General features: G+C 53.2%; 1 protein-coding gene across 3 annotated transcripts in view; it reads left to right on the forward strand.

Annotated features, from left to right (window-relative positions):
- Positions 1–22,410, forward strand: part of CCDC13 (coiled-coil domain containing 13) — a 49,376-nt gene that overhangs the window by 4,018 nt on the left and 22,948 nt on the right. For all 3 annotated transcript variants that reach the window (XM_002713056.5, XM_008260244.4, XM_008260245.4), the window contains exons 2-8: positions 7,009–7,235; positions 9,771–9,919; positions 13,710–13,852; positions 15,315–15,404; positions 17,658–17,774; positions 18,834–18,938; positions 21,031–21,192. In XM_002713056.5, coding sequence (XP_002713102.1) covers positions 7,015–7,235; positions 9,771–9,919; positions 13,710–13,852; positions 15,315–15,404; positions 17,658–17,774; positions 18,834–18,938; positions 21,031–21,192 — 987 coding nt within the window. In that variant the 5' untranslated portion in view covers positions 7,009–7,014. The remainder of the gene's footprint in view (positions 1–7,008; positions 7,236–9,770; positions 9,920–13,709; positions 13,853–15,314; positions 15,405–17,657; positions 17,775–18,833; positions 18,939–21,030; positions 21,193–22,410) is intronic.

Below are 22,410 nucleotides of genomic sequence, written 5' to 3' on the forward strand. Positions count from 1 at the left end.
GCGGAAGCAGGGCAAGGAGAGGGCACTGAGTGGGTGGCCAGGGAAGGCCTCCCTCTGAGTGCTCCTAGAAGTGGGGATCTGTGCAAGCTCGGGGAGAAGCCCTCCCTGGGTGGGAGGAGACCATGCACAAGGCTGGAGCCGATGACGGTGAGGGTTGGGCCGAGAGGGGAGCTGGATTACCCTGGGCCCTGGTTTTGTGCTTTTGTAGGTGCGATCTGACCAGTGTGTTGGCAGGGTGGCCCCACATTCTCTCACTCAGTCCTCACAGCCTCTCTGTGCAGCTCATCACTCTCATCATCCCACTTTACAGATGAGGACATTGAAGCAGAGATTAATTTGCCCAGAGCACAGATTATATCCAAGAAGTACCACATCCCCAAGGACTCCAAGTGCACAAGCTGGGAGTGGAAAAAGGGAAAAGGATTTATGTTACTGTGGTTATTTGACCCATTCACTCATTCATTTGTTCATTCTTTCTCATCCTCGGGCACCTGTTAAATTGATGCAATGGTTCATGGAAGGCCTGTTCTGGGCAGGATACTGAAAAGTAGCAAATGGATAAGACATGAGACTTCTGCCCATAGAGGTATAAGAGAAAGGATGTGTGTACAGTCCTAGGTGATAATAATACATCCAGGTAAGCTTAGCGATGCAGGGATGCCCAAGGGACTCTGGGAGTCACAGGGTGCCCCCAAGAGGAATCCCAAAGCCTGCGTGGAGGAGAGGGAGCAGGTCTAGGGTTTAGGTGGGAATGACTGGGGGGAGGGCATCCCAGGCAGGGGGCATGGCCCATGCAAGCCTCAGAGATGCCTCCAGGCTTGATCCTGAGCAGGAGCCACAAACCCAGATAGCTGCAGGGGCTGATAGGAAATGAATGTGAGTGAATCCTGCCGGTGTAAGAACCACATTTACGTGCAGTAATGACAGACAGGTGATGTGCCCACTGTGGCACCTCAGAGCGGCAGAGACCATGGCTGAGTGGCGTGAACATACCCTGCCTCGAGCGAGCTCCCTCTGCCCAGCAGCTGCCGTCCATGTGGGCCCACACTGGACCCAGCAGTGCCAGCTCTGCAGACTCTTCTAAAAGAAGCCGGAAATCTGGATTCCATTGAAATCCACAGATCTTTGAACATTGGCAACAGATTCTAACAAAGCAGCCTGTGAGAGTCAAACAGAAACGGGTGTGGGATGGGTCCAGCCTTGCAGCCAGCCGGAGCACCCGCCGTGAGTCCTGGTGCCCTCTGGCAGAGGCGGGAACCACTTTGATCTGGTTTCAGAAAGGTTCCAGTCACGTACAGCGTGGGTTAACAGGGAGCTAGGGCAGAAGCAGGTAGCCAGAGAGAGGGGGAGCCACTGGGAGGTGGCGGGTACAGAGGCTGGAGGCAGCTGTGCTGGGGGCTTGGTGGCTGTGAGCACAGCTGCTGGGAAGGCTTGCTGCTGGTGGATCACAGGCACCACCATGGGAGACAGGGAGGTCTGGGCGTGGAGCAAAGAAGAGCAAGGATTCCCCAGGAGAGACAGCAGGAGGGAAGAAGATGACATAGCGCGTCTGTCAGTCCAGGCTGGGCAGAGCCTTTTCACACTGCCCTTCACCATTGCCCTCAGCACATCTGTGGCTTCCATATCACCGTCTCCTGCTCACTGAGGAAGGGAGGGAGGCCCCGACTCCCACAACCACACCCTTCCATTTGCACATTGTTTCTGGCTATCTCCTGCCATGGTGGCTGGCTACAGCGGCTGCGACCGCAGTCTGACCCATTTACTGTCTGGGCCCTTACAGGACCGCTTTGTTGATCTCTGCCTAAATAGAAAGCATTGAATCTGGCTTGCCTGAGTTTGAAAAAACTGGAGCCTGGTTGTTAAGTTGCCTTATGTCCTTGGGTGCCCCATCCTTTTGTGACCCTTCTCCCCCGCCATGGTGACGATGGCTGTCACATGTTTAACAGATGCGTCCACGTGTTTCTGCAGACCAAGGGTCCCAGGACCACCTTCAGGTTCAGTGATTTGCTGGAAGAACTCGTGGTTACAGCTCATCACCACAGAACACAGACTAAACTCAACTCAGCAGAGAAGGAGACGCGCAAGACAGAGTCCTCCAGTTGTGCTCTCCCGGTGGAGTTGTCTGGGCACTGCTTTGCGTCTCTCAGTCGGGGTTGCTCTCCTGAGCCCTGGTGTGTGGACTCTTACTGGGGGCAGTCACGAAGGCACAGCTGACTGTCCAAGCCTGAGTCTCTGGTCCCTCCAGAGGTTGAACCCATCCCAGCCACAGGCCCAGGGCCCCCACCAGAAGTTGCATTATTAACGTAAACTATCTGGAATAGCCCAAGGTCTCCAGGTAGACAAAGACTTTTCTGTCTTGAAGGATATGCTAGGGTCTTTCTTTGGGATGCATAGGGTATGAACAACCTAGATTATCTCAGTTAATTCTTTTTTTAATTTACTTTTATTTTCATTTTTATTTGAAAGAGAGAAAGAGACAAATGAAGTGAGAGAGAGAGAGAGATGCAGTGAGATCTTCCATTCATTAGTTCATTCCCCCAAATGCCCACAACAGCCAAGGGTGGGCCAGGAATAAGCCAGGAGCCCATAGTTCAACTCCACCATGTGGGTGGCAGGAACTTGAGTACTCTGCCTCCCAGGGTGTGCGTTAGCAGGAAACTGGAACTGGGAGCAGAGCTGAGGCTTCTCCCCAGGCACTGTGATAGGGGATTCCGGCATCCCAAGTGATGACTTAACTGCTAGAGCCCCACGCCCATGCTTGCTGAGTTAAGTCTTTACTGTACAGTTCCTCTTACTTGGCAGAACTCTCTGATGAGTAATGCCAGCTTAACACCACCTCCCTCTTTTGACCTTTGCCCAACCCTAGACTCACTGCACAGCACGATAGATATCGCTGGGTAGTACTTAAGTGCCATGCCTGGTCTCCAGTCCAGAATAGTTAGATGGTACTCTAGGAGTGAACCTGGGCACCAGTATTTTTATTTATTTGAAAGACAAAGAGAGATAAACAGAAATCTCCCATTTGGTTTAATCCTCAAATGCCTGTGACAGCTGAGGCTGTGCCAAGCTGAAGCCAGGAGCCAGGAACTCCATCTGGGTCTCCCACATGGGTGGCAGGGACCCAACTACTTGAACCATCATCACCTGCTGCCTCCCAGGCTGGGGATTAGCAGGAAGCTAGAGTTGAGAGAGGAGCTGGCACTGAAACCCAGGCACTTTGATACTGGATGCTGGCATCTCAAACCATGTCTAAACTGCTATGACAAAGGCCTACCCCTCAGCATTTTTACATTGTTATCTGTGAGGATTCGATGCTGAGGCAAATTTAAGAGCCACTAGGTGGGGCTAGCACTGTGGCATAGCAGGTAAAGTTGCTGATTGCAACGCCAGCATCTCATGTGGGCATTGGTTCGTGTCCAAGCTGCTCCACTTCCAATTCAGTTCCCTGCTAATGGCCTTGGAAGAACAGAGAGACATAGCCCAAGTGTTTGTGTCCCTGCCACCCATGTGGGAGGCCCAGAGGAAGCTCTTGGCTCCTGACTTCTTGCAGACATCTGAGAAGTGAACCAGCAGATAAAAGATTCTCTCTCTCTCCCTCTCTCTCTCTCTCTCCCTTTTTCCCCCCACCCCTGTAACTCTGACTTTCAAATAAATAAATAAGTCATAAAAAAAGAACCACCGTGTGCAGGGACCATCCCTGAGGGTGCTGGGAAAGTGTAGATGGAGCACTCGAGGGTGTGCGGGTAGGGAGAGTATTTTTCCTGGAAGATCAGACAGGGACATGGTACCTGTGCTGGGCCTGGGAGGACCAACAAGATTTAAACCTTGAGAGAAGGCGGGGAGCAAATCAGCACAATTAGCTAGAAAGGGGAAACAGGCTAAGAGGGGAGACTGAGGCCAAGTCCCCCCAAGCTTTTAATGCCTTTGGACCTGGTTTTGTGGCAAACAAGCATCTGCCGAAGCCTCGTGTGCAAGATGCGTCAGGCTCAGGCTCAGTCGGAGCCGTGCTTTCAGGCAGCTGCTCCCCCAGGCCAGGCTGCAGGTGCATGAGGAGGAGGGTCAAGGGTAGTAGGAGCCTGTTTGATCAGCCCTGAGGAGGACAGAGTCCTTGGCACTCGATTGCCAAGTACTCATTTCATGCCTGCCGCCTGCGTATGAAGCGCTGTTACAGGCCCTGAAGACAGAGCAGTGAGCTGCCCACCAGGCCTGTGACAGTGAAGCTGCAGGGAAGGAGAGAGGCAGCCAACCAGCAAACACAGCCATGCGCTGCCGAATGCCAGGGATGCGATCTGAGAAATGCAAGCGTAGTGGATTTTGCCATGCAACCATCCCAGCATGTACTGACCAAGAGGCGGGTGGCGTGTATCCTAGTACACACCCAAGATGTACAGTTTATTTGTACCATGGTTTGTCTGGTCCTTTATTGAGCACGTGTTGTTAGGCAGCGTGTGACTGTACAAACGTGTTAGGTGAAGCTAAGAGTTGTGGAAGAAGAGGAGGCGAGAGCACAGGGAATGAGGTTAGGGGTCTTTCTACAACAAGATGCGTGGAAGTGTCCTCGGATACGGTGACACTTGATAGGGAGTCGGAGACCTGGGTGGGTGGCAGATGAACCTTTAGGGAGGGACGACAGCAGGTGCAGAAGCCACGAGTGGTTATAAGCGTGCCAGCGAGAGTGACGTCCGTGGGGGTGGAGATGCAGGGACAGGTCTGACTCTTGTGGAGAATCAGCAGGTTCGTGACTAATTGGATGATGTGTGGATGACACAGTTGTAGTTTGGTTTAAGGCAAATGTGCTTCCTTAACACTGGCTACACTTTACAATCATGCAGGAAGTATTTAAAAACTCCAGTGTTGGGGCCGGTGCCATGGCTCATTTGGTTAATCCTCCGCCTGTGGCGCCAGCATCCCATATGGGCACCGGGTTCTAGTCCCAGTTGTTTCTCTTCCAGTCCAGCTCTCTGCTGTGGCCCGGGAGGGCAGTGAAGGATGGCCCAAGTCCTTGGGCGCCTGCACCTGCATGGGAGACCAGAAGGAAGCACCTGGCTCCTGGCTTCAGATTGGCGCAGCGCTGGCTGTAGCAGCCATTTGGGGAGTGAACCAACGGAGGAAGGAAGACCTTTCTCTCTGTCTCTCTCTCTCACTCTCTATATCTCTACCTGTCAAATATATATATATATATATATATATATATATATATATATATATAAACAACTCCAGTGTCTAAGCTTTACTATTCCATCTGTGTCAAGTTCAGATAGACAAAATATGAAGAATGTAGAAGGAACTCTTTACCTCTTGATAATATGACAATTTTTAAAATGGGCAAAAAATATGTAGAGATATCACCAAAGAAGAAACACTCAATATAACTTGATGACAGAGAAGTATAAATTAAGAAACCATGATGAGACATCATTACACAGCAACTAGAAAGACCAAAATTTGGCCTGACCGTACTAAGTGTTGACAAGGACATGAAGCAAATGGGGCTTTCAGACACTGCTAGTAGGAATACGAAACGGCACAGTCACTGTGGAACACAGTTCAGCAATTTCTTTAAACAGTTGAGCATAAGGGCAGGCATTTTGCCTAGAGATCAAGATGCCAGTGGCACATGCCACAGTGTCCGGGTTTGAGCCCCTGCTCTGGCTTCTGACTTCAGCTTCCAGCTAATCCAGACCCCGGGAGGCAGCAGTGATGGCTCAAATAATCGGGTTCCTGCCGCCCACGTGGGAGACCTGGGTAGGGTTTCCCGATCTTTGGCTTCAGCCTAGCCTGGGTCATTGCAGGCATTTAGGGATAGAACCAGCAGATGGAAATTCTCTCTGCCTATCAAAAGAGTGAAACCTGGATTTTCTAAATAGCTCATGTTACACCAGAACTCTGGAGACCAAACCACCTGTGAAATACAAGGGTTTGTTGCACTGCCCAGAACATGAGGTGCCCCCTACCTCTTATCTGGGTAGTGTAAGGGTGAAGGGAGTGCTTCCCCCCCTTGCCTCTGAAGGTTTGCTGGAGAGAACGACAGCAGACAGATCCACCAGGAGAAAGAGACATACTCATTTACGGGGTTGTCACAGGAGGATGACTGCCCACTGTGCCAGCGAGGTTTGGCTGCCTCCACTCCTTAATTCATGAAACAGAGGGAGGTGTGGGGGGGTGGAGGTATTTTAGGAAAGACAAATGGATCCAGGAGACAGAAATTATCTTGCAGATGATTCTCTTTGGAGTTGGAGTGAGCCCAAGAGACAGATGATTTCTTGGATATCTTGCAGCAAAGTGCAACTGCGATAGATAATGGGATTTTGGGGAGTTGGGGGGAGGCAGTTCTGTTCTCTCTGGTGGGTCCAGGCTTCAGGCAGGCAAGAAAATCTTCCCTGTGCCTGTGAGAGAGAAAGAGGACCAAGAGCCAGGGCGAGCGAGGGCAGCGGGAAGGTCAGTGAGACTTTGAGCCTCTGCCTTCTCAGCTCAGCGTGTGAAATGCCGTGCTTGGAGATACTGTTTTCTGGGCCCCGACGGTGGCCCCCACAGAGGTGTGTAACTGTAGAAAGCTGCTGCACACTCAGGATTTGTGCATTTTACTACATAGAAATTGTACCCCAGTGTCTGAGCCCCATTCCTAGAGATTGGATTGGGATTTAGCTGGTGTGGGGATGAGCCCAGGCACTGTCGTATTTTAGGAGTTCCTAGGAGATTCCAAGGTGGAGCCACAGCTGAGAGCCACTGGTTCAAGGCCCAGGCAAGAGTCAGTGTTGTGTCTAAGTACCGGGGCGTCTTCTGGTGCCACTTGCAGCCTGGGGCATGTTCAGGGCTGCAGGACGGTGCGGCTCGGCTTGGGTTTCCCGTGGTTTGAGGTGAGGGCGGGGCCACTAATGAGCTTCACCAGGGATGCACACGCAAAGCCAAGCAGGACACTCCAGGGTCGGGCGCTGTAAAATCACTGATTGTGTGCTGAGCACCCCGCCCCGCGTGGGGTTCGCTTCAGGCTGCTTTTCTGACTCCCAGGGTGAGATGGCAGAGGACGAAGGCTCCCAGGACACCTTGCGGCTACAGTTCAAGGCCATGCAGGAGATGCAGCACCAACGGCTACAGAAGCAGATGGAGAAAAGGAAGGAAAAGGAACTGAGCTGCCAAAGCAGAGCTGATGAGCAAAAAGAGCCCTTGGAGATCTCCGAAGGCCTCGGTCTCCTCCACGCAGGAGAACAGAACTCAAAAATTAGCTTTGAGCAAGGGTAAGTGCAAGTTTGAAGCATTGTGGGGTGGTGGGGGAGAAGGCAGGGGAGAATTGCCTGCAGACGTGGGTAGACAGGTGGACTAGGTGTGGGTTTCTGAGTTGAGGGTGGTTTTGACACAGAGGCTGTTATTAAAGACTCCAGCGTCTAATTGACCTATGTGCCTGAGGACATAATTTGATATGGAATGTATTCCAAAAGCATTGGAAATCTAAGCTTTTAAACTCATCAAGGTATCAGTTAATTCACTTGAGTTTTCTTTTGCAGTCTCTCTTGCATGAAAACTGTGCTTGCACTTCCAAGGGGCTGGTTGGCTCACGGGTAGTTCAAAGATGACCCTTGCTCCAGATCTCATCAAGGGTCTTCCTCTAGTGACAACCGTTCTTCCCTGACGTACAGCAACACATAAACACATCCTGTCCTGGAGAAGCAAGATGGATCCCTTCTTTACAGTTGGCAAAAAGGTCGAAGAAGTCCAGAACAGTCTCAATGTGCTCTAAATTTAAAAATGCTTCACAGGGCCGGCGCCGTGGCTCACTAGGCTAATCTTCCGCCTTGCGGCGCCGGCACACCGGGTTCCAGTCCCGGTCGGGGCGCCAGATTCTGTCCCAGTTGCCCCTCTTCCAGGCCAGCTCTCTGCTGTGGCTAGGGAGTGCAGTGGAGGATGGCCCAAGTGCTTGGGCCCTGCATTCACATGGGAGACCAGGAGAAGCACCTGGCTCCTGCCTTCCGATCAGCGTGGTGCGCGGGCCGCGGCGGCCATTGGAGGGTGAACCAACGGCAAAGGAAGACCTTTCTCTCTGTCTCTCTCTCTCACTGTCCACTCTGCCTGTCAACAAAACAAAACAAACCTTCACAGACGCATGTGGATGTTTGCTGCTTATGAGAAGCCAGAGTCTGCACTGTTGAATCCTCTGCTGCCTGTTCTACTAAAAATCACAGCCGTCGTTGCAATGTCTGGTTGCTCCTGGTTCTGCCCTGAATCTATTTTCTGCATCTTCAGATTCTGCTTTTCTTGGATTCTTACTTTTCAAAATATTCTACTTAAAAATTCTAGTTGGGAAACAAAGTTTTCTTAATAAGTAGAAAAATTGATATAGCTGCTAAGTTTTCCCTCTAAGTCATCCTAAGACCTATTTCCAAATGACCTGTCCCCAAATAAGAGAAACTGGAATCGGTAGACCTGAGCCCTTGGTGGAATAATAACTATAATAACAGTGATAGCTGTCACCCGATAACTGCTACTCCCCCTAACATCCATTCCCAGAGCACCTGTCTGTGGAGAGCCTGTTCTGGGCCCAGCAGAAGTGATTACAAACTCATCAGTCATGGGTTTCGCATGGTTGAAAGTTCTGAACAGAACCTCACAAGACAACGTATAATATACAAAATCAGCCATCTGCTCTAGTCTTCTGTCAGGTTTACCTGAAACCCAGGCCTAGTCTCAACTTAAGACTTTGAAAGTTCCTTTTTGATCTTCTAAGAGCCATGTGTGTGTGGCTGTGTGTGTGTGTATGTGTGTGTGTGTTTATACGTACACTGCAGAAGCTATGTCAAAACTTGGGAAGTGTAACTAAAGTGAGAGGAGAAAATGTTCAGCCTTAATTATAGCTGCGTTTCACAGGTTTTGGTACAGCTTCCATGGCTGAGCCTTTCTAAATACTTCCTAATGCACATTATGTTTCTTCTTAACCCAAACATAATTTAGGAATGTGGGTTTTTTCTTTTTTTTTTAAGATTTATTTTATTTACTTCAAAGGCAGAGTTACAGAGAGGCAGAGAAAGTGAGAGAGTCAGAGACAGAGACAGAGAGAGAGTCTTCCATCCACTGGTTCACTCCCCAAATGGCCACGAAGGCTGGAGCTGCGCCAATCCAAAGTCAGGAGCCAGGAGCTTCTTCTGGGTCTCCAGTGTGAGTGCAGGGGCCCAAGGACTTGGGCCATCTTCCGCTGCTTTCCCAGGCCACAGCAGAGAGCTGGATCAGAAGTGGAGCAGCTGGGACACGAACCAGCACCTCTATGGAATGCTGGTGCTTCAGGCCAGGGCTTTAACCCACAGTGCCTGAGAGGGGTTTTTATAGTTGCAACATATGATAGAATCTGGGTTTTGCTCTTTATTTGACTTTTTTGCTTCTTTCTTAGTATCAATGTCTTATTTTAGTCAATTTCCATTAGAGAAAATTGTATGATATCATTATTTGGAGTTCGCCAAGATTGCCTTTGTAGGCTTAATCCATTCTTATGCATGTTCCCTGAAAGGAGTGTAAATTCCCTGAGAGGGGGCTTTGTGCAGCTCTCTGTTGGAGTCAGCTAATAAACAAGGTTGTTCAAACCTTCTTTCTCCTTTCACTTGTGCGTGGGTGTGGTGTGTGCACTTAATCATTAGACTCTGAGAATAGTGTGTTTAAATCCCTTACTTTCTGTTTCCTATCACCATCTAGTGCCCAACCCAGGTACAGTATGCGAAGGCAGTGGAGGCCTGACCCCTGCCCACCTGTCCCAGAGAAGGCGCAGTAACTCTGCCTTTGCCTTGTAGGGTGCTTGAAGATGAGATTAACCAGCTTCGAGATGAGCTCAGGGAAACCGTCGATGAGAACGGGCGACTGTATAAGCTGCTGAAAGAAAGGGACTTTGAAATCAAACACCTGAAAAAGAAAATAGAAGAGGACAGATTTGCCTTCACAGGTAGCTGCACCATGGGTTTTGTGTGTGTGTTTGTTTTTTTTAAATGCACACACGACAGACATTGCTGGGAAATCAAGGTTGCTGTCACTGCTCCAGAAAGAATATGAGACAGGGAAGTCAGCTATTCTCCAAGGATTTCCCAGGACCCAGCTGCCTTGGTCTAGGCTGGACCTTGGCCCTATGAATGGAGACCTATCCCCACGGGTCTGGCGAGAATTTCAGTTTGGTAGGCCTGGCGAGGACCTTAGCCTTCTGTGGATGTGAGTCACGGATCGGCTCTGTGGTGATCACTTTGACCGAGCCTGCTTGTGCTCTGCTCTGTGTGTGCCCACTGAGCAATTCCCACATGGTTAATAACCAGTCACAGAGAGGAACAGGGCTGACCCAGTAAACAAAGGTGGGTGCACCCATAGGACCAAATCTCCCCTCAGCCAGTGCTGGAGTAAAAGGTAAGGAATTTGGTATCCTACATGCTCTTGGTAGCTTGCTGTGCCTTCTTCCGTTTTTTTTGCCTTTTTCTGTCCAAAAGAAACAAAGAAACAAACATACTGAAGACCAGGCTTGGTGCTGGAGGAGTAGACACTCAGGCAGGCTCAGGATTCAGCTGCTGCAGGAGCGGCTTCACTTTCGCAAGGCTGCAGAGAAGCTGATGGGCTCCAGGGGGCGCAGGTGATCCACCTGTACCCCGTAGATCGGAGAGGCAGGACCTGGGGCTGCTCCTCCCAGCTTGTCCCATTGTTCTCTGCTCCAACTTCGGGACTTGCACATGGCCCCTGAAGACTGCTAAAGTCCAGTCCTCACTGCAAAGTCACTATTTCTGCTCTCCAACCTCACATTTTACAGAAACAAGTCTGACTGGCCTGTTGGTGTTTTTAAATGAGGCCTCAGAGATGGGTGTTTGGTCTATGGGTATGCCTCTGGTTGGGACACTCACGGCCCCCGTCAGTGTATTTGAGTTCAACTCCTGGCTCTGGCTCCTGACTCCAGCTTCCTGCTATTATATAAAGCCTGCGAGCTCACTGTGATGACCCAAGTAGTTGAGTTTCTGCCACCCATTGGGGAGACCTGGATTGTGTTTCCTGCTTCCTGCTTCAACCCCGCCTGGCCTGGCCTGGCCCAACACTGGCTGTTGAAGACATTTGAGAAGTGAACCAGTAGATGGGATCTCTCTCTGCCTCTTAAATAAATTTAAAAACAAAGTCAAAACAGGTCCCAAGTGACACGTTACTGACAGCCTATCGGTTTCTCTTGGCTGGATTTTTAGTGATGGCTTTAGGTAGTTGATTTTTGTTTGTTTTACTGTATCATTTTGTATTGCTTTAATGATCACAGAACACGTAACTTTCCAGAGTCTGCTGAGGATGCATGTCCTACCACTGAAAGTGGAAGGTAGACACTTTACCACTAAGATGTCCCTTGAGCCCTGCCTCTCCCACCTCCCTGCACCCTGGTATTGTAGCATGTATATGTGTTATCTCTAAGCACGTCAAAAAGATCCATCAGTGTATAACTTTTGCTTTCAACCATTTTACGTGTTTTAAAGAGGCTGAGACGATGAGAACTAGTGTGCCGTTTTCACCCAGGTATTTAGCATGTCTCTGCTTGCCGTTCACCAAGGTTGCAGCCGCAGGAGCCGGGCTGGCCTGGAGACACAGTACAGAGAGAACAGAAAGTAAACAAACAAAAATTGGATTTTTTTCCTTCTTATTCTTTCTGTACCTGTTTCTGCTTTTTTTTTGGACTGGAAAAGGCTTCTCTTGCACTTGTTTGTGATGGCAAGTGCCAGGATTTATGCTGATCTGGGGTCCTTGGAGCAAATTATAACGCAGGAAGCTCACCACTGGACCATTTGTACTTTCAGGTCGGCTTTGCTTCCCCAGTGTGCTTGCTACTGTGTACTTGGAGAATCCCCAGATAGCTGTTTTGTATTCTAATCAGGGTTTTTAGTTGTACCCAGTGAGAGGGACAGGGTGGAGTCTGCTTCCTCCATGTTAACCAGGAACAGAACATCCGCTGAAATTGCATTTCTGTAACTGTTGGAGTTGATGGTTTTCCCAGTGATCTTTTAATCTTCACCCCAACCCCCTACCTATTAAAAGGAGCTGGGGAGCCAAGTGTGCCATCTTGGTGCCAAATGGTGCCCGTCTCCCACTAGATCCTCCATGGCTCCAGGCTTGTTCTGAGCCCTTATTCTCGATGTGTTCTTATCCCTTTCAGCTGTCCAAAAGCAGTTACTCCCCCTGGTAGACCCATGTGCTGCCCTGCCCAGGCCAGCAGCAGCAACCCCAGGAAGAGGTGATTTGAAGACCATCCAGTGCCTCTGCTTGCCTGCCCCCAGCTGTCGCCCTCCATCGTGGACTGAAGTGTAGCATGGCCAAGTTAGAGAACAGGAATGAGACAGCATCTCTGCCGTTACCCCTGCTGGAGGCAGAAGCTTCAGGGAACTTTCAGATCATTGCACAGGTTGGGGGGACTGCACTGCGGAAGGGGCACAGGACTTCCAAGGCTGCTCAGCCAGTCCGTGGCCGTGCTGGGCCAGCTCCCCCTGCCTGCTTTCTGTACAGCCCCACAACGCACACCTACCCCAGTCCATCTAAAGCAGTATCACTCCCCATCCCCTTGCCTCAGCTTCAGTTCATTTCATCGCATTTATTCTTCTCAGGTATTACAGTACATATTTATTTGTTTGATCTGTTATCTGTCTTCCTGGTAGAATGTAAACTCCAGTAATTTTTTTTTTTATTTTTTGGGGGAAACAGAAAGAAAGAGAGAGACATACAGAGGGAAAGACAGAAAACTCCTAGATGGTTCTCTCCCCAGATGCCTGCAGTGGTTGGGATTGGGCCAGGCCAAAGCCAAGGGCCAGGAATTCAATCCAGGTCCCCCGCATGGATGGCAGGAACCCAATTACTTGAGCCATCACTGCTGCCTCTCAGGAAGTTTAACTTCTAACAAAATGCCCACCCCTCTGTGAGTCCCTTTTATTCACCACTCAATCTCTCACCCCAAAAGGATCTAGCACTTGGTAGACACTCAGTGCATATTTGCTATATGGATGCATGCATTTGTATTGGCTAGATGCTACCACAAAATTCTGTAAAAGAGCCAAGCAACCGACCTTGGCAGCACTCAGCAGTAAGCACCGATTCGACTCAAACATCTGGAAGTTGGCTGGCGATGGGCAGATCTAGGCCAGGCGTGGCTAGGGTGGCTGCATTTGTTCCTTGTGCCCCTCTCCTTTCGCCTGGGGAGCAGCCAGCCGGCCTGGATGTGTTCTTCCTGTGCAGGTGGCACAACCAAGCAGAGCGTGCTGAGCTACAGGCGTGCTTTGCAAGCCTCTGGCTGCCCCTTATCTGTTAACATTCCATTGGCCAAATCAAGTGACAAGGCTGAGCCCAGAGTCAGGCAGGCGTAGAAGGGCCGAAGGGCCAGCACCCTGCGCCTGCTGGAGGGCACAGCAGAATCACAGGGCAGAGGGAATGGACGCCTCGCCCTGTCGCTGGGGACCGGGTGCAGGATTGGAGCGATGAACTTGTCCCCCCACAGAATTAAAACTCTGCTTTCTGATTTTATAACTTTCCTGGATACACTGAACCTTCAAGTGGCCGCATTTCCACTCACTGGAGATGGATCCCTGGGCCCCTAGGTGGGTGGTGACTCCCCTGAGCCCCGGCCTCTTTGTGAGTGTTCACGCCGAGCAGTGTCAGCTTCCAGTACCCAGTGCCACCGGTGGTGTGACATGGGTGTGATATTACGTTTTTAATGGACCTCCCCTCTCCTCTCATTTCAGGGACAGCTGGCATGGCTGGAGATGTAATTGCCACCAAAATTGTCGAGCTGTCCAAAAAGAACCGGCTGCTGATGGCAGAGTCGGAGGGTGCGAAGACCAGGGTGAAGCAGCTGACCAGTCGCATCCAGGAGCTGGAGCGGGAAGTGAGGGGCCTGGCCTTTCTTCCTCTGGAGGGGATTCCCAGCACCTGGGGCCACCCCACCCCCAGAGGGGAAACCACAATTAGGTGCTTTGGGTCCTCCTGCAGGGCGTGTGGGTCCAGTATGCCGCCAGTTCCTCAGTCCTTGTATTCTGAGAGGGGACAGTGTGCTGGGGAGCACGGGGAACACCGGTCCCTATGCAGCCTGGCCTAGCGGTTAGGGGAAAAACCTGGAACCTGGTGGCCTGGCCTTGACTCCTGGCTCCATCACGGACTTGCTCAGTGTCCCTGAGTAGCTCATAAACTCTCAGTGTCTCAGTTCCTCCCCTTGTCACACAGGGGGAGAAGAATAGCCCCTCTCAGGGTTTATAAGTATTAAGAGAGTTAGCATCACAAAATGTTCCAAATGGCACTTGCACTAGAGAAACATTTGCTGGAGAAATTCAGAGATCTTTGCTAATTTGAAGCCAGGACCAGAAATGTCAGTCTGCTTGCCGTCCGTGTAGCTCTCCAGTGGAGGGAAGGCACAGTCAAGTGGTCATGACCCTGTAGGAGTTCTACCAGAGCTTGTGTGCTAGGGGGGCCCACGTAGCTTTCCCTTATGAGGCCTGAGGAGAAGGAGAGCATTTCTCAAGTCGTACACTGTGTGCTGGTGCTGGACTGCCGATCCCATTCTGTCACCCTCTGAAACCCACCCCAGTCTTCAATCTTGGCATTGACTTAGAGCTGCTTTATTCTATTATGTATTTAAAAAAAAAAAAAAACCATCTCAGGTTTTGTGCCAGACCCTGGGGAGACCGAAGGGAACAAATTAGGCACGGTTGGTCCCTGCCCTCCTGGGGGACAGACCAACATAGAAACTGTGACATGGTTATAAACCGTGACAGAGGAATAGGGGTTGATGGGTTCCTGGAGAACATGTAGGGGCCAGACTCAGAAACGTGGGAGAGCAGTGTGACCAAGAGCAGAACAGGGTGGGGTCAGAGAGATGGGAGGGTGAGTATGGTCTTGGTGTGGAAAATGATCAAGAAACCATTAAAGGGTCAGTAGGCCAGCTCTCGACAGCATTCTCACCTGCGAGGCCATGAGCCAGTGTGGCGGGCGTCCCTGTGCCTCTGACCCTGTCTCCTGGTCTGTAACCCCAAGTACGTGATTCCTTTATTCTCTGCCCCCCTAGGCAGTTGTTAGAGCTCCAGGAGACAGGTTATGGCCACAGCGTCCTTGTGTATTAAGCTCTTAGTGAGTCCTGAGGCCGCTTCTCACGGTGCAGCTGGGGGGTGGGGCAGACAGTCAGCTCTTTTGTCGGCTGGCAAAGGAGACTCCTTCCTTTAATGATCCTAATAGGAACTGAAAGGACAGACCACCAAGTTGGGTGACCACACAGCCAGCGGGCACCCTCGCACCCCAGCTGGGCGGCACACTTGCCGAGCAGGGTTTAATATTAAATATGAGCTTTGCTTTTGCAGCTGCAGATGGCACTGGCCAGGCTGCCCACCAAGGGGGCCACCGACACAGGAGCCAAGGCACCGAGGGCCCAGATGGGAGACAAAGCCTTGGTATGAATGCTTGTCTGCTGGGGAGTCTGTAAGGCCGCCATGGGCCTGGGAGCATAGGCACCTGTGCCTGGGCTCTACCCACCCCCACCCCCATTGGCGAGCCTGGTGCCCACTGTCTCACTGCAGCATCCGCAGAGCAGCCTTTGCTCCGGGAGCAGCACCAAGCCAGGGGGCCGAGGCCATAGCAGAGACCAGGCTGGGTCTAATTCAGTCCAGAGACAAAGGGAAGGAGGCCCAAAGACCCTGAAACACCAGAACCTCAGCGGCAGGAGGGAAGCCTGTCCCAGACAGGCCTCCTGCTCTCAGCCCAGCCAGCCCCTTCAAAGCATGCTCTCTGGGGCAGACAACTGGCTCCTACCCCGCAGGCAGGCAGCTCCCCACTGCCCGAGAGCCCTGTCCTGTGTGGCTCAGGCCGTGTTGGGAGGAGTTCTCAGATCCACAGAGTAATAGTGACTCCAGGGGTGAGGGTTGTTCCCTACATGCAGCGAGCAGTCTCTGAACCCAGAAGATAGGACCAGCAGCTCCGAGAGAGGAAGGTGTTCGGACCCAGTGGGCTGCCGGTGGCACACAGCCCGAGTCAGACGATGGGCAGCCCGGGAGGCTGCACCAGGGATTTTCTCGGGGCACCAGGCCAGCTGGTGACAGAGGGAAGCAAGCCCCAGATGATGCTGGAGCCCCATCTCCCCTGTTGCCTGCACCTCTGGATCAGGCTGCCCCAAGCTCGTCCCATGGAGAATTGAGTCCTCTGGGTGTGCTGTGGGTCCTGGGATTCCAGAGATGGCTCTGTCTCCTTGAGGTCAGCCTCAGGTAAGCCTGTCTCGTTGCTGGGGAGGCAGGCACTGGACTGATCCTCTTCCGGGCCTTTCTGCCCCCAGGAGCTCAGCTGCCCCCGGCTTATCCCAAGCATTTAGGGCCTCCATGTCCCTGATTAGAGCTGCCCCAGTGGGACACCCCTTGTTCAGACACTCACTGGCCTGATGGCATTTTTCTGAGCCCTGTGACATAGAGAATCAAAAACAGAGCCCCTGTCCCCAGGAATCCAGGAGGGGAGATGAGGAGCCATTGCAGATGGGGCCTTCAGGGAGAGCCCCAGAGTCCTGAGTGTGCAAAGGAACCTGCCCTCCACTGTCCACAGCGAGAACCAGGGGTGGAGAGGAGCCGTCCTGGAGGAGGACAGGGCAGGGACTTTGGGGAGCATCAGTGTGAGTGAAGACCTAGAGGCCAGGAAGCACTAAACATGCCCATCCCAGTTGCTTTTCTGGGTAGAACCTGGATCACACTTGGCTGCAGCCCCTAGCCCATGGTAGGGAAGAGGGAAATGCACACCAGAAAAATCTGGGGTGGGGTCACCCACAGAGGGAGGCCTTGGGTAGCCACTGGCACAGGAGTTCTGACAATTCTGTGAATCCGGGAGGTTCCTCATGGGAAGAGTGCATGTGGGCTGCAAGTCTCATTGGCCCCTCTGATCAGGTGGTCAGGCTTCAGGGCAGCACTGGCGCAGTCTGCTCCCCTTGGATGGCTTCTCAGTTATTCCCTCAAAGAAAATAGCTCAGGCTGGAGTCGGGGCGGGGTGCCTGCACCCAGGTCCCCAGTAAAGCCTATGGAGTTGCACTGTGGGCAGAAAGAACTCTAAAATGATTGAGAGGAAGGGTTACCCAGCTGCCCAGGCTGGGGGAAGAGGGATGGGGCACCTTGCATCACCCCCTGTCAGAATCTGCCGCGGACAGCAGCCTTTGGGCGTCATCCTACCATCCCTCACAGTACCCTGGGTGTCGGCGTACATGTCGCCATTTTACAGATGATAGAAGGCTAGGAGAGGGATCGTTGCCCATGTTCCAGATCTAGCTCAAACCCATGTGCTCGTCCCACGCTCTGGGTGGACAGAGTGTCTGGGAGGTGGGGCACCCACAACCCCCTGCAGACACTCCACTCTGTAGCCTTGGCACGTTTCCGCACATGTGGGCATGGCACCCTAAGCTCAGGGCTCAACCCTGAAAGTGCAGCTGCCGGGATTCGAGCCCATGTGCCACCTTCCCCCACCAGGGTGCCCAAGCCACCAGGACTTACCTCCCTCCAGCCTCCACTGTGCATTGCTAGAACCTGCACCGCAAGGGTTAGTGAGGACTCAGTGGCTCATCCCACGTCCAGTGCTTAGCTCAGGGCCCGGCGTGTAGCTGGGTGAGCAGGGGCTGCTGCTGTCATCACTGTGCAGGCGACAAAGTGACCGCTTCCTCTGCTGTCTTTCCCGAGCAGCTGGAGACCCCAGAGGTGAGAGCCCTGCAGGACAGGCTGACGGCCACGAACCTGAAGATGAGCGACCTGCGCAACCAGATCCAGGCCGCGAAGCAGGAGCTCCGGATAGCCCAGAAGGTCTTCCAGAGCCAGGGCTCGGGGCTGCCCGGTGGGCCCTGTCCTGGAGCAGGCAGAGCGTGGCCCCTGGGCATCGTGCGGGCTCTGGGTCAGCTCCAGGTCCCGTGGCCTGTGATGAGGCAGCGGGGAGGTGGTCACAGGCTCTTGTGGTGCTGCCCAGCTCTGGAGTGAGGAGGACGGTGCCGTGCACCCAGGGAGAGCTCTCCAAGCCTGCCCCGCACCGTCCGGGTCCAGAGTAGATCATAGGCCTCCACTCAATAGGGCGCCTTTGACCAGACGCCTACCAAGACCTGCCCCCTGCCTCTGCTGTCTGTCACAGCAGAAAACCAAGAGGTGGTTTGTATATTAAAGGCCCCCTTCAAAGGAGAATGCTCAGACTTGGGACACAGGCCCGGCTGGTTTGTTATTTATTTGTATTTACATACTGAATTCTCTGGCATTTGTCTACCCTGTGGGAACCATTGAGCCTGGCCAAGATTCCCAAAACCAGTGTCCTACTGTGCAAACAGGCGCCAGAGAGGGGTACTCTGGATCGGGTTCGGGCCAGCCCCAGAGGGCTCTGAACACCGCACTTCGGCCACCATGGAGCTGAGCCCTCCTCGAAGCACAGCAGCCTGGTCGCCATCTGCTAATCCCCCTCCCGGCCGCGCCCGCGCTCACGTGGCCGACTTGGCAGTGGCCTTTTCATGGAGGGCAAGGCCCAGCGGCCATAAATATCTTGTCACCATCCAGCTTGACCTCAGTTCTAGGTGACAGGTGATCAGGTTCAGGAAGCAGGTGTTGGTCGGCTTTGAGGCACTCACCCCAGCGCGTGTCCAGATCTAGAGTCTCTGGGCATTGCTGGCAGTGCCGTGGCGGCATCTAGGCATGCTGGGGTGATGGGCTTGCTCCTTTCCCGAAGACCAGCCCTTACAACATGGGCAACTGGTCCTTGAGGGCTGTGCCCTGAGTGGGAGGGAGGCCCTGCTGGCAGCCGGCCCTGCTTCTGAGCACCCAGCAGGATTCAGGGTCTGCTGGAGCCTCCCTCCTGGCCACACTGATGACCCTGCCTCATTTCAGGTCTTGGCCAGCGAGGTTGGGGAAGACGTGAATGTACAGCAGCTCCTGTCCTCGCCAGGCACCTGGAGGGGTCGGGCTCAGCAGATTCTCGTGTTGCAGAGCAAGGTGAGTGAGTCGCCAGACATCTGGGCCCTGGACAGAGGGGCTTCCAGTGCCCCCCTCCCACCCTGGTAAGACCTGCCCTGCCTCACCCGAGAGACGTGCGCCCACAGAACCCTGCGAAGGCCTTAGGTCCTGCAGAGCCCTCTGGTAAGGCTGCTGTTTCCCATTCTCCCCAGCCAGCCTGGTTTTCATTTGCTGTTCAGTGAACAGGCACTTATATAACACTTACCACATGCCAGGCACTGGCCCTCCACCAGTGCCAACGCCTTTGGTTTAATTTATGTGACTCCAGGCAGTCCCCCCTCCCCCCCACCCAGTCCATGTAAATTTGCGTGACCATTATGATGGGAGGCTTTTTCCAGTCCTCTCCAAATGCTTGCCGTTCTCGTAACCCAGTGAAAACGTAGCCTCGTCTCCTTCTTTGTTTTCTAAATATTTGGGAGAGAACCCAAAGAGGCTAAGAGCAGGGCCTCCAGAGCCAGGCTGCATGGATTTCAAGTCCCAGCCCTCCCCTGCGCACTGTGGGCCCTCAGGCACGCTGCTGCCACTCTGTGCCTCCGTGTCCTCGTTTGTGTGATGTGGACCTGCCCCGGGGGTGGCTGGGCAGATTGAGGCGGTCAGTGGTCAATGCGTAGCAAGTGCTCCGTGGAGTGCCTGGCTTGCTGGCCTGGAGAGACAAGGGTTGGCTGTGGCTTGTCCCGGTTCCTCACACTGAGAAACACAGGGGAAGGTGTGTGAGCTCCACTCCGTGCCAAGCACATCGCCTTCATTCCCAGGGCCTTAGTGGTTACGTTCCTGGTGACTTCAGTCCACTGGGTCTGCTGTGGGATCCCTGAGGCCAGCACAAAGCAGGGAAATCGCAAAGGCAAGCAAACAAAAGCTGTAATTGATGGTGCCCAGTATATGGCCTTGGGGTTCAAGAGACCCAATAAGTTTCAGCCTGGTCTTTGTCACTGGACCTCGGGCAAATCATCTCATCTCCTTGTGCCTCGGTCTTCTCACCTGTGAAATGGGGCTGGTCACACTTTTTCATCGGGTTGTTGTGGGGTTAAGTGAAATAATGTCTGTAAACCACCCAGCACAGCGCCCGGCTGTAATAAGCTCTCTGCACATTGGATATTCTTGTTAGGAGGTTGAATGTTTAAGGATTCAAGTATGAACTCGTGTTGGTGGACACTTAGATGGCATCACCACACAGCACCACACGAGGGCACTTTTAGGTGTTTTCCAGGCCAGTCTCTGCCCTTGGCAGGTGAGCCCAGTGAGGGCACCTCCTCTCCTGCTCAGGTTTACCCACTGTCTCCCATCACTTGGTTGTGCCGACACGGAAATCATGAGAACAAGGCTCTTAGGCGTCCCCGGCTAAAACCCCAGTGTGGTCAAGCCATTGTTCTCTCTGCCATTTGCCGAGAGCCCGTGTGTGCTAGGCTCCGTGTTGAGGGCCTCACCCGGGGCATCTCGGGATTCCTCAAGTTGCCTAACCCTAAAAATCACCCATGAGGTTTGATTAAAATGCATATTCCCAGGCCCTTTGCCCTGGAGCTTTGATTTCTGGGCCCCAGAACTAGTCATTTCTCGGGGCTTGGGGAGGTCTTCCAGGCTCAGACCAGTATGGGATGCAGAGTCCTCCCAACAACATTACACAGAGTATGTTGAGCCCATTTTACAGACTAGGGGACTGAGACACAGAGAAGTTAACAGCACAGGCACACAGTCCATGAAGCTGGGAGCCAGTTTCTCAGCTTCCGGGCCCCACTCTCCCTCTGTAATAGTTCATGTGAATGTTCCCCTTCCCCCCCCACCCATCTCCCAAGGAACACCCTCCTGCTGCGTCTTGGGTGATCCGTTAGCGCCAGCTTCCTGGTGCTGAGACCTGCTGTCCTAGCCACACATGGCCCCTCGGAGCTGGGGTGTTGTCTGTTCCCCGTTTCTCTCAAGAAGCCGACTCCGACCGTCCCACCACAGTGCTGCTCGTGTGGGGCCGCCACCATCTCGAACAGTGGTTCAACCTCAGTCTCGGTGGGTCTCCCACGGCACCTCAGAGTGGCAGCGTCCGTGACTGTTGCCCGCGAACCATGAGCTTCATTGCCCTCAGGTTCGAGAGCTGGAGAAGCAGCTGGGCCAGACGCGGAGCCGGTCGGCGGGGACCACCAGTGATGAGCTGTCTGCCTGCTCTGACCCAAGGAAGCTGTCGGCACAGGAGAAAAACCTGCTGAGGATCCGCAACCTGGAAAGGGACAAACAGGAGAGCTGGGAGGTACCCGTGCTGGGAGGAGCTCAGAGGGTGGTGGGCGTGCCTGGGGGCCTCTGAGACTGTGGGCGGATGCTGGAGCCCGCCCTCCTGGGCAGGAGGCAGGGGGCACCTGTGTGCATGCTCCTCCCGTCCTGCCCCCCCAGCCTGGGGCCTCCCCCTGAGTCCATTGCATCAACTGTGGGTGGCCCCGTGCTGGGTGCTGGGGAGGTGCTGTCGCTGAAATTCCTCGTACCAAGGAGGGGCAGGGTCACAGCCCTGAGAGGGGTGATGGGGTTAGGAGGTATGGGGGCTGCTGAAGGAGATAAGGGGGATGCACTCAGCACCAGGGGCTGCCCCCTCGCTGGCTGGATTGAAAACATCCCAAGTCTAACTCTTCCGGGCTCAGGCCCTAAGCAGAATGAATGGTCTGGTGGTGGTCAAGCTTCAGGCTTTACAGGTAGATCCAGTGATTTGGGAGTCTTGGTGTCGCCCCCACTTTCTCCGGGTTGGCTCCACTCCCTCCCAGGGGGACCCCTGGTGGTCCCAGCTTCTATCCTCTAATCCTGCACCACCTCCTACCACCAACAAGGGCTTAGAACCAACAAAGTCCCAGAGTGGAGCATCATGGTTCTGGCTTGGGTCGTGTGCTCATCCTTGAGCTGATCGTTGTGGCTAAGGATATACCAGGTGCTTTCTTGGCTACGCTTCAGATACTGGGCCCCCCATGTCTAAGGAATGAGTCAGCCTCCCCCAGCTTGAACTGAGAGTGGGAAGGAGGGACCCTCCCCCTCAAAGAAAGTAGCAGGAGAAGGTGCTGGCGGGCTGAACAACAGGCCCGCTTGAGTGGCCCTGGCAAAAGGCTTCCCAACAGTGAGGCTTGGCCTGTTTATCAGGAGACTCTGTTGTGAAAATCACCCCATAGTAGCTCCAAACATTCTAGACCATCAGGTGTGCGGAGGGAGCAGGGAGATGGGAGAGGTAGGCAGGGCAGGTCCTGTAGAACCCTCCGTGTCAGCCAGGGGCTCTGGCTGTTCTCAGGAAGGCAGTGGAACCACCAAATAGTCTCCACTGTGGAAAGACATGTTGCGCCGTGCATTTGCGGAAGATCACATGGGTTGGGGGTGAGAGGGTTGGAAGACTCCTGGGCACTAATCCGCTTGAGATGTGACCAAGAGACTATAGCAGGACAGTAGGCCTGTAGCAGAAGGGCTGGACACCTGTGACAGAGGGTGGACCTTCCGG

This window comes from Oryctolagus cuniculus, chromosome 10, assembly GCF_964237555.1.
Source record: "Oryctolagus cuniculus chromosome 10, mOryCun1.1, whole genome shotgun sequence".
Lineage (NCBI taxonomy): Eukaryota > Metazoa > Chordata > Mammalia > Lagomorpha > Leporidae > Oryctolagus > Oryctolagus cuniculus.